Raw genomic sequence first — 12246 nt, 5'->3', positions numbered from 1 at the left:
GATGACATTTGAAGGTCCCTTCCAGAATTCTATGGTTCTACATCCTGTCTAGGACAGAACTTTGTGGCTTCTCCATTTGAAACACCATCTTCATATTTGTCTCACCTCTCTAGCTGGAGCATCCCTTTCTTTCTGCTCAGTCCCAATCCATCTCCTTTGTGTCTCTCCCTCTGCCTCCACATACATGCAGGTACCAGCAAAACTCTGCTACCCTCATTTGCCTGTAACCAGCCCACAGGACTGAATATCCCTCCTCAGTCCACCTCTCATGCCACTTTCCCTGCCCTCAGTCAAACCCATCCATCCCATCCCATGGGTGTCCTGCCCTGACTGACAGCTGTACCATTCATGTTCCCTTTGCTCTTTTTGCTTCATCACTACATCACATGGAGTGCATGTACCCACTCCACTTCCACTCTGACACCCCCGGGGTGCATGAGCCTTTGCTGCTTTATAATATGGGCTCTGTACCTGCAAGGTGTGATCTAAATTGTGAAATAAGCGTAAATCAACACAATTTGCATCCTAAAGGAAACACTTCCATACTACTGGGGCAGAAAGCCAAAAAGAGAAACCATCATGACTTTGCAGAGCAGCTCATGAGATGCCCCAGGCTTTTCCTTCTCAGTACCAGCACTTACACAGAAGTGGTAGCACTTTGTACATGCCCAGGCTACTCGGCTGGATAAACCAGACCTTTTCTCCTCCTTCCACAGAAAGGGCATGACCAGGCCATCAGACCAGAGAAAAGCATCCTTTTCTGTGCAGTGCTTTAGGAGCACAGGCCTGGCAGAACTCCTGCCACCTAACGAGCTCAGCCTTTATGATTACTTGGTGAATTTTTAAAATACCGAAATGTTATCCTTAGCTCTAAATAGCTCTGAACCACTTGCATCTTCCACTGAGGGACACTTCCCTTTGGAACAGTTAAAGTGATATTAATCTTTCAGCAGACAGATCTGCAGCTGTCTTCAGCAAGAGGAAAACCTGCCCACCCCAGCCCCACGTACGGGAGGATCTGCTCCATCAGTCGCTGCCAGCCCAAGTGCCCAGGAGCTGAGCAGGACTGGGTGGCCATGGAGCCCATGGGCTGTGAGGAGCCTGTGGGGCTGGCACAGCCCACAGCTGCTCTCTGTTTCCCCCACAGCCCCAGGATGCAGCCAGCAGCTGCCCAGAGCCAGCTACAATGGGAGCAGAGCACGCCAGAGCCTGCCAGCTCAAAGGGCTGCTGGCCCCAGGATGACACCATGACCCAGGGACACTGCACATGGGCAGGACAGGCAGCTCCTGGACCTGCTGGAGCCTGTCCTGCCAGCACAGCCATCCTGTCAGAGCATCCACAGAGATATTTTTGGGAAAAGGGGGATTTGCAGCTGCCAGCTAGACCCTCTCCTTCTCCCCCTGGCTTTCAGGGCCACTCTGCTGCTCTGGGTGCAGACTGAGTAGAGCCCTGAGGAGCAGGAGCAGGTCCCTCAGAGCAGCACAGCCTTGGGGCTATGCCCAAATGCCAGTGATTTATTCCAGCTTCCAGGACACCATTACCAAAGGTGCTCAGCAAATGCCCTGGGCACCCTCATTTAATTAGGTACTACTGCAAGATGAAAGGAGCTGGGTTATCCCACTGACTAGTGCATCAAACATCTTTACAGCACGTATGCAATCAGGGTCCTTCAGCCTTTCCATCCATAAGAGGAGCGTGCTTTACCAGACTGCTGGATCCAACAGCATTAAAATGGGTGAAAAAGTCTGTGTTTTCACTGTAAGATTGTTGTTTTTATCAACCAAAAGTTTTAGCACCTTCTAAATCAAATGATTTTTAGATTTCAGTAATCCAAACCAAAAGAGTGAGGAACTGCTGTATCTGTTTTGTGGTTTGTTTTTTTTCACAGTCAAAAAAAGAAAAGCAGAATTTTTTTTTTTAGGAAATGAAGGCATATTTCTTAAAATATTGCATTTGCCCAAACCCCAAATTACTTATCAAAATTTAAAGTAGGAGCCTTTTTCTCTGAGTCCTGTAGGTCTCTTGAGTTGATGTTCACAGTTCTGAGTTCAGGAAAAAGAAGAGATGGAGCTGGGAGCTGTGAGGTCACCCAGTCCACGTCTCAGACTTCAGTGCCTGCAGCTCCCCTGCACCTGTACCCAAGGCTGCTGAGAGCACCCAGGCACATGGGACACCAGGTCCCTGCCAGCCCTCAGTGAAGAATCACCAGGCTTTGCAGGAGCAAAATGAATAAACTTGGACTGAGAAAGCCAAAGGGCTCTGGCTCAGCACCAGGATAAGCTGAAAAAAATGCCCCTCCTCCAGGAGAAGGGAGGGTTTCTGCATCGCAGGCTTTCTATTTAAATTGGACGTTTTACTTAAATATTATTTATTTTTCAAAATAAGGCTATTTCGCATTCCACTGAAATGAGGATAATCTCTGAGCAAAGCATGGTTGAATTCAATGATTTCAAAGCCCAGCTCCCTGCTGGCTGATTGCAAGCATTTGGATGGGAGTCAGAGCCCTCTTGTTCCACGCAGCAGCAGATCAATTGAACAAGATGCCATCATTTTCCACAGTCATTTTTGCAGATTAAAGTCACACTTCATTTTTCCCTTTCTGTGTTTGTAAGCCATTGAGATAAGGATTTCCCACAAGGTCAGAATGAACAGCCCATTAATTCCACTTTCCCTGCCTGGCTGGCTATCTGAATTGTACCCATCCCCAGGGCTGACATCCTGCCATCCCCTCTCTGCTGCTCTTGAGGGGATCCCTGCAAGACAGAGCCTCACTTGCCTCAACCCTGATAACCCAGGAAGCCCTGGAGAAAGCTGTGTGCTGTCCAGCAGATGCCTTCTCCTTGCAGCTACTGAAAATGCATGTTCCCTCTTACCCTAATAAGGCATGAAAGTGCCTGAGGAAATTCATGTGAGGTGGGTGGAAAGCAGATAAAGCCGTGCACCCTCCTCTGGAGTCGGAGTACATCCCGTGTAAGGAGCACCGTGGGCCAAAAATGTGTCAGTGCTGGAGCTGCAGCCAGCCTGGATGAGGCTGTTCTGGGAGAGGGCTGGAAGAAGGGGGTGAAGGCATCACACCACCACTCACCCAGTGACACCGAATCCCTCCAGCCCAAAAAGCCTCACACACAGCCCCCCTTTGTGTGGGGACACACTGTGGGTGTCCTGCAGCTGGGGTGGGTGTCTGATCCTGGCTCTGGACCCCTGCACTGGGGCTTGCTGTCCAGTCCAGAGAAGCCCTACAGCCCTCTCCCTGCATGGCTCCAGTGGATGGGTGGAATGAGGACTGGGTAGAGGTTTGAAATCAGCAGTACTTCTGCAGAGCTGGAAACTGCTGTGCCACACAGAAAGTGGGGGAGTCCCAGCCCTGGGCTTTGGCTGGTGCAGAAATAGATGCCAGCAACTGGGTTTCTATTCAGCAAGGGTGATGAAACAGGATTATGCTCTTTATAAACACACCAAGAGCTCTGTGAGAAACATCTTTACTAGGACAGCAGGACTGAGGAGCATCCCCTCACTGCTGTGTCCTGGCACACAGCTATAGCAGGGAGCCATGTGGCTGCCCTTGTTTCTCCCTGTCCACGTGCACACTGACTCTCTGAACCCTGTCCATGGAAGTACCAAGCTGCAGATTCCCATGATGGGGGCTGTGAGGCAATCAGAACTGCTGGAGCGGCCAGAATACCCAACCATCAAGGAGCTGTGCTCAGCTCAGGCCACTCCACTGTCTCCAGGCGTGGCTGGACATGGCTAGAAGTGACCCTTCTACTGCAGCCCATGCGGAGGTGAGGGGTAGTCCTTGGTCCCCCTGCACCTCCATGCACTTGTCATTCAAGCCCCATAAGAGCTCAGGCTGTGACATCTGTGATCTTTGGTGTCTGTAGAAATGCTGCTCCCAACTCTTGTGTCCCTCCCTGGCAAATAGCAGTCAGTAACCCACCTGGGGCTGGGAAGAGCTTTGCCCATCTCCTGCCTGCTGCTGCCTCCTAATTACACAACTTCCACCCACACTCGGAGCTGTGGAGTGCTGGAGCAGAGAGATTGTGAGGCTGGAAAAGCACAAGAGGATCAGTTGCTCCCTCCTGTCCTGGCAGGGGCTGTCCTGAGCCACGGCTGCTGCTGCTGCCCACGCTCACAGGGTGGCCATGAGCATCCTGCCCTCCTCTGGCTTTAGACCTAAAGGTCTGGGAATGTGCTGAACTCCTGAGGTGTCTAATGCCTGTGCCTCTGGCTAAAAGCACATTAAAAAAAAAAAATCCTTTTGCCTTTTTAGAGAAAACCCCAAGTCTGATTCAACAGACCTAAATTCCCAGATCTGAAATCTGGTCTCAGGGGAAGCTGAGCTGCGCTGTCAGCCCCAGGAGCGCCAAGGCCACTGTGGCCACCAGCCCAGCGCTGCACTGGACACACACTACCCCTCATCAAAGAGGTGTCTGGGGAAGATATCCCTTTGGTTGCCCACTTTCCCCACCAGCAGCCTAAAGCCCCAAGAGCAGTGGGGAAAGGGCAGAGCTGTGCCAAATAAAGCACCTTCCGAGTGGGAGCGCACAGCCGAGCCCCAGCGGCGTGGGCTGCCCCAGCCCCAGCTCTCAGCTGTCACACTCAGGCCACGCTGATAAAGCCCTGCTCTGCCTGCCCTTATTTAGTCAGGAGCCTCTGCTGACTCCAGCGATTTTGGGACGTCATTTGCACCACACAGCCGCGTTCCCCAAGGAGACGCTCGCTGCTGCCCGGCCACGCAGCCTGGAAATGCTGAGCACAGGGAGACAGCGGCGGCGCTGCTGGGAATGCAGCCAGGCAGAAGAGGCTTGGAAAGTGATACAGGAGCTGCCAAGTGCTCTTGTTATTTGAAGGGAGAGCTAAGATGTGCCCCAAAGTCATGGGTATGGATAGAAAACCAGCTTGGGCTTCAAAACCAGGCAACAGCTCATACTGAGCAACGCCTGTGGGTTGGTGGTGGGGAAGCCACATCAATGTCATGCCTGACACTGGAGCTCTGTTGTGCTTTCACAGAGCCCAGGCTCACCCTAATGAGCAAACCCCACTAAACCAGGAATTGATGTCCCACACTTCAGAACACAATCTAGCAATGCCTACAGATATCTACTGATATTACGTTAAAACAAAAATAAATCCAAAATGTATTCACTCATAGTTGTACTCTCCAGGTATAAACTACACAGGGGCTACAGGGCCAGCACACGAGTACAAGCTGGTGAAGCACAGCAGCCATTATAGCCTCGAATATCTTGCTTTCCTGTTGATCCCATGACATCCAGCAGATTTATCTGAGGTGTTCCTGCCAGGACATCACCCTTCAAAGGATCTCAGAGCTTGGCCAGACCCGTGCCTTGCAGGACACATGGCCAAGTCCCTCCATTGATTTTGGTCCAAGTCACTGGGAAACAGAACCATGTGCAAAAGCAGACCATATCAGATACTGCTGCAATGGGACAGAGGTGGGATTTGTAGTATTTACACTCATTTTGCCCTCAAAAAGCACCACAGAGAAGGAAAACCCCTGTAAAAGCTGCCCAGCTACTGAGCACACAGGTTTCAAAAAATCAAAGGTTTCCCCTGCAGACAGTACTGCCCTTCCTCTTTATTTTATTTAATTTTATTTTCATCTATTCTGAAGAGATGAAAGCCGACCATTTCCATGCTTCTTCTGCCTGTATTCTGTGGGACAATCCTCACCACTTGACAGGCAAACACACGCTGCTCCCCAGGCACAAGGAGCTTCGAGTACCCAGGGTACAAAACACCCTATTCTGTACGAGCCCATGTGCCCAGAAAGCTGCAGGGCAGCTGTTTCACACCTCAGCATGGCTTTGAACCAGCTCACTCGTGGTCTGGTGGTGGCTGTTCCCTCCTCACAGTCCTCCAGCCAGTTTGTCTGCTTCAGCTCCCAGGAGGTGAAGCCCCAGCTGCCATCCCAGGCTCTCCCCGTGCTTCCCATCCACCCCAGCTTTTTTTCAAAGGAGTTCCCAGTCAGGATGGAGGGTAGGAGAGGGGAGGTTGGAGGGACACAGCAGGTGCCTTCACCTGGCACTGCAGGAAGAGCCGTGTGCCAGCTCTGACAGGAGTCCCTTGGGACCACAGCAGGACAAGTCCTGGAGTTCCAGCAGTACAGGGCAGGGCTAATGAACACCTCATGGTGTGTTATGTGTGTTAAGCCCACATCCATCCGTGGCTACCCTTGGGCAGGGGTAAAGCTGTGTCTGCCAGCTGCCACAGAGGCTGCATTCCAAGATGGTTTTCTCCGGAGTGAGAGCAGCCTGGGTGAGGATTCATGCTCCAGCTTCCATCAACTCCATCCCTCCAGATCCCCAGAGCTGCTGAGGGACGTGCCCAGGGTTTTTTCCCAACATCTGAGCAGCACCAATGGACTTTGCATGGGGTGAAGCTGGCTGACCTGGATGGGCTGCTCAGGAGAGCTTGGCCCCATGCCGAATGATTTCCACTGAAATTATGAAAAACAGAGCTGTTCTCTCAGCTGACAGTGAGATGATGTCCTCAGCTTCTTGCACAACTGGGAGAGCAGCTGGATTGCCAACCCAGGAGGATTCAGAAGGGAGCTGAGGAGGCCAGGGCAGTGCTGCAGGGGCAGCAGAGGCAGCAGGACAGGCAGTAGCTGGCACAGCCCTGGCTGGAACACCCAAAGTGAAACAGCACTGTTTCACTGGGACAGGAGCTGTGAAGCAGCCTGGTGCCTCAGACACCCTCGGAGCAGAGCATGGGGCAGGGGACGTTTGGTGACTGCACTGAGCATCGTCCCTGACTGTCACTGCTCTCCTGCCCAAAGCTCCCAGGCAGGGCACCCCTCAGTGCACTGCCAGCCCCCGGCCATGCACCCCAGGGCTCGGCACGTGCCTGGGATTCCTGCAGTGCAACTGGCCCAGGCAGCTTCCAGTGCTTGGACTCGTTTTCCTCAGAATTTCTATCCCTAAAGAGCCTTTTATGGTGCAAAAGGGAGAAATCTGGCCTTCTTCTGGCATTTCACCCCCAGACAGCAGGAGGCTGGATGCTACAGCAGTTTAGTTCTGCAAGGGGCTCCCCCGAGTGCCACAAGCAAGAGAAACTCAAACAGCCACATACAACAGCACAGGTGTGCAGAGGTAGCTGGGAATTTGCACAGCCCACCCGCTGTGTCCTGGTAATTAGTGCCTAGTAATAATCTTACAGACAGAAATATTGTATCTTCCCCCAGGAATGGATGGATGTAGCCTCAAAGGCATTTTTTTGGGGTAAGGGACACTGCCAGCTGAGAAACATGAATGCTCCATCTAGAAAGCTCCACCTCACAGTTAAGAGCTCAGGCAATGCTAATGATAGTGCAGACCTTCTATAAACTGTAATAATCCATTTTCACAATCTGTCTGCAATTACTCTGCCCTGGGTGTGGAAATTGAGGCAAGGTTCAAGGCCAAAGCAAAAGTTGTGGCAGAGCTGGGGTTTAAGCTAAGGACCTTCACCAGGAAAAATTATGTAGATCTACTGTCTACCCCAAACTGGAGATGAAAGGAGGAGGGAGGAGTTGGATTTACAAAAGGCATCAGGTAGAGAGAGCAGCTCTGCCCTGAGCAAGATACACCAGGAATAAACACTGATGGCAACGCTGAGTTACAGTTTACAGGACAGGCATCCTGAATTCCCCTCTCCCAGCGGGTCCAGCTCAGCTGGAAGCTGAGGAGCAGGACTGGGGTTCCACACTGCCAGCAAGCACAACAACCCCTTTCCTGCCCAGCAGCCACACCACTGCAGGGTCTGCTGGCTGAGGGCTCCCTGGAGGAAACCAGCTTCCACATCTTATTTCCTCCAGCTCCAAGGTTTCCTTAATAGGAAATTATTCTCTGGCTGCACTGGGGAGGGATGCAGTTCCCCACCAGGGCAGCGGGCGCATTCCAGCCCCTGATTGAAAACACTGCAGAGCCGCTTTTGATCCAAAGTGTAAATAGTGTATAATAAAAAGAGGTTTGTGTAAACCAGCCAAGCTCTTGGGGAGCAGTGTTTGCAGCTCCAGCTCCTTATTCACACTATAGCCACACGCTTTTCCCGGGCGCGGCAAAGCTGGTGTTGGGCTGAGTCTGCCCTGCCAGAAGGATCCAAGGCCCCACGCCACCCCAGCCTGTTATTTTTATCCTAGCTGGCCCTGCATGGAGCTTCGCTTGCAATCCTGCTGGGTTTTCTCCATCAGTCCCTGAGGCAACTGGGTTTTGTTTAAAAAAAAAAAAAATCGTGCTCCCCACAAAAGTTTGGAGAAGAAACGGCAGTCAGGAGAGTAAAATGGGGGTTTCTCCAAGGAGTAGAATAGGGTTTGGGAATAGGTGTCCTCCTTGCCTATTTCCCTCCTCTGGTTGATAATGAAGTAACTGATAACTAAACAGGAATTAAAAGGAGTGAGACAGGACAGCCATGGAGTCACAGCCACTGCCCAGCAGCTGAGCAAAGCCTGTGCAGGGTGAGGTTTTCTTAGTGAGGTCAGGTGAAACCTCAAGGACTGTTACAACCACATTTCCCCAAAGAAGAGGAGAGGAGCGAAGGCTCCCATGTCTCTGTTCTCTGCCAGGTCAGCTCTGAGACTGGCAGGAATGCTGCAGGAGGAGTGTACTGCCAACACAGCTCGGACACAGGCAGGGATGTGAGCTGGAGGAGGAGAATTTCCCGTGCCCTTTCCAGGCAGACCCTGAAGCCACTCTTATTTCCTCTCTCTTCCATCCCAGCAGGGACAGCGGAGCAATTACACTCAGCTGCTAAAATTGACAACCCTAATGCATCCCACAAACTTTCCCCAGAGCCACACTGAGGGCTCCAGGGCCAAACTGTGTTCTGCTGCAGCCCAAGTTTGTCTGGGACGCGTCTTACTGCTCGTGAGCCTGCTGGATTATCATCATCAAACCCTCTGTTTCTCAGGCTGCCCCATCAATGCCCAGCACTTCTGACAGCCTGGCACAGCATCAGGATGCTCCCCATCCTGCTGCGTGCCAGGGCTGGTAACAATTCCTACTGCCCAGGGCTGGTAACAATTCCTAGACCAGGGCTGCAGGGGGACAGGAGAGGGGATGAGAAAAGGGACAGCTCCCAAACACATGGGATGGGGACCATCCCCACGGGAACCTGCATGCTGGAGTTCCAAACACCCACCTGGATGCCGCAATCTCTGACTTCTGCCGGGCAATGGCCGCGGCCCTCTGAGCCCCCTCCACGCTCCTGTCCACCTTCTGCCGGATCTTGGCGCTCTTGAGGGGTATCACACGCTTCTTCATGCCCTTGACCAGGACATTGTGGCGGTACTTGCCCTCCTCCTTCTTGCCGTCGGGCAGCGTGGTGCAGCCGTAGCCGTGCCGCAGGTTGTCCAGCCACTCGCCCTCGTACTTGAGCCCGCTGGAGCGCTCGCTGACGCCGAAGCCGGCGCGTTTGTCGTTCTTCCACTCGCCCATGTAGGTCTCCGTGGTGGTGGCGTCGATGTCGGACTCGAAGGGGGTGTACTCCTCGCCCTCGGCGCCCTCGCCCAGGCTGACGGTGGAGGTGGCATCGCTGGCGGCCGAGCTGATGCCGCTCTCGCTCTTGAGGAAGCTGACGCGGCTCTTCTGGCTGGCCAAGGACGACTTGGACTCGGACTTCTTCAGCTTGCCCAGCAAGGAGCCCCTGCGGAAGAGCCCCCCTTTCTTGGCCTTGCCGGCCTCGGCGTCCGCGTAGAGGCTGAGTGCGAAGCCGCCGCGGGTGATGGTGGGCGAGAGGGGCAGGCTCTCGGGGTTGGCGGCGGGCGAGTCCTGCTGGGGCAGGGTGCCATTGCTGTGCTCGCTGCGCAGGGAGGACAGCGAGGTGCGCAGCGGGGAGCGCACCACGGAGGCCATGCCATAGGGCACGCTCTGCCGCACGCCGTAGCCGTGCCGCATGCCGTTGGTGAACTGGCCCTGGTATGTGCCTGCGGGAGACAAGACGGGCAGCGTGAGAAAGCAGCTTGGTCCTGGGACAGCAAAGGGAGCTGAGCTGTGGCGTTGCACTCAGCTCCACTGGTGCTCACCCACGTGCGAAAGCATCAGTGCCTAGGGAGCAGAGGACACCAGCCCAAGAGCTTCTGCTGGCAGGGGACAGCTCATTTCAAAGGGATTGAGGCACAGGGGGACACTTTGCAAACCCAAAGCCACTTACTGTACAGGATCTGGATTTTCATCCAGAGAATGGAGCAGGAAGCAGCCCACAGGGGTGGAGTTTGGGCTGTGCAGAGGGTGGCAGCAGCCCCAGCGGGCACGTGAGCTGCGGTGGCACATCTGACCTTGGCATGGTGACAGTCCCTTTCAGCCTGTCCTGCAGTCTGTCACTTGCAGGCTGCCAGGAGCAGCTCTAGGCCCCTTAGTCAGGATCCCACATGTTCATGGACTGCCCTGGTGCCTGAAGCCACATCTCCTTGGGGCTGACTTATGGCTTCTCTAAGTTGCCAACATCAAGGTTTGCGCCACACTGCACAAAGCAAGAGATGGGCAAAAAAGGGAGGAGGGAAGCAGCTTTGTGTGGGGCTCCTTCAGCTCTGCCCCAGAAAGCACCACCCCTCCCCACTCCTCCAGACCCAGCTGGAGTGGGCAGATGGTGTCATATGATGGGAGACACAGAAAGGACCATGGCCAGGGCTGCACCTTGGGTACAGGACCCTGCTAAGAACCAGCAGGACTTTGGCAGCGACACCTTGAAGGACTGGGACTTCTCCTTTCCAGATCCCCTGATCCCAAAGGTGAGCACATTTACAGGCTCCAGCAGAGTGGAGACTTCCAGTTTGACTTTTCTCACCAGGATGTCAAGAGACTTAAATCAGCTGCATCAGGGGCCCCACAAAAAGAGCTCCTGGGAAGGGCAGGGGGCTGGTGGGGCAGCAGGCAGCCTTCAGCCACAGCAACCACCATGCCAGCACAGGGGAGGTCAGAGCATCCCTGAGCCCGGTGGGGTGGGGTGGGGTGGGATGGGATGGGATGGGATGGGATGGGATGGGATGGGATGGGATGGGATGGGATAAGACATCTTCCCAGCCTGTCTCTCACCAGTCTCTAGAAGCAGTTGCCTCAGAAACCAGCAAACCACCCAAAACAAAGGCAGCATTCCGTTCTGCTCCTGGCATTGCAGGACCTGGAATGGGCCACCCCAGACCAGCACCCTGTGGAACAGAGGCTGCCAGCAGCTCCCTCAGCCTGGAGCACAGGCAGGGGATGATGGGGGAGCACAAATGCTTTTGGAAAGGCCACTCTATTCCTTTAGTCTCCCAGGTGCTGCTTTGTGTAAGTGAAGGGTCAGCTGTGCTGGGGGTATTTTCACAGACATCTGTCCTAAACCTGGTTGGCAAAAAGCAGTCACCTACCAGAAGACATATAATTTTGGGAGAGCAGGCACTCCCACGGTTCTGGGGAGACTCAGCTGGGCTGGGCTGAGATAGAAGGGGGTGACCCATCTTCAAGGCATTAATCTCCCCCCTCAGACACTATTGCTGAGCCCAGGGATGACCCTGCTCCCCAAGGAGCAAATCCAGTTCCTTCTTTGGCGATCGTGGGAGTGCATATTTTACAGTCTCCCAGGCCACTTCTGCAGCATAATCTCTCCTCCCAAGCTTCAGGTTTCGTTGAAATCCTCTTTGGACCTGCCTGTGGAGTGTTAACTTACAGTGCTGAGGGCCAGGAAAGACAAGAAGTGCCCAAGTGAGCAGCAGCTGCTGCCCTGGGTGAGCTGCCCCCAGCCAGCCCCTGCCCACCCTGTGACACAGGGGATTATGGGGTCCCTGTAAACAGTTGGTCTCCCCTACAGAAATGTAGGGGTTCAGGTTGTATGTGGAATCTGCAGATTTCAGCCAGCCATGGGGAGCCATCTGTCAGAGCAAGGGGTCATTTTCCATTTTCTTGGATGAGTTTAAAGCTCTTCTGGGGAAAAATAAGTAAAAATAAGCATGGGTTTGGGCACGAGTCAGGAGTCAAGGACCATCACTGGAGATCCCAGGCATCTGGGAATGTTGCTCACCATGCTCCTGAATCCCTCTCCATGAAACGATGATGAGTCTTCCTAGTGCAAACTGGAGTTATAGAGACCCCCACAGTGCCCCCATGTCCCTCCCTGGTGAGGTCAGTGCTCCATCCCACCCGCCCAGCCAGCGAGCAGGGCTGACACATGATCAGGGTGACATTGGAGACCTTCTCCTAGATGGGAACAACTTCACACGTATCAGGCTGCAGCTGGTAATGCCGCCATGTTAATTCCCTGGAAAAGGA

General features: G+C 53.7%; 1 protein-coding gene across 1 annotated transcript in view; it reads right to left on the bottom strand.

Annotated features, from left to right (window-relative positions):
* Positions 1-12246, bottom strand: part of JPH2 (junctophilin 2) — a 31316-nt gene that overhangs the window by 13399 nt on the left and 5671 nt on the right. Inside the window, exon 2 of the mRNA XM_030288674.4 lies at positions 9143-9926. Within this exon, the coding sequence (XP_030144534.4) occupies positions 9143-9926 (784 nt within the window). The remainder of the gene's footprint in view (positions 1-9142; positions 9927-12246) is intronic.

Source organism: Taeniopygia guttata, chromosome 20 (genome assembly GCF_048771995.1).
Source record: "Taeniopygia guttata chromosome 20, bTaeGut7.mat, whole genome shotgun sequence".
Taxonomy (NCBI): domain Eukaryota; kingdom Metazoa; phylum Chordata; class Aves; order Passeriformes; family Estrildidae; genus Taeniopygia; species Taeniopygia guttata.
The sequence above is the reverse complement of the archived record's forward strand: the minus strand, read 5'-3'. Positions and strand labels throughout refer to the sequence as shown.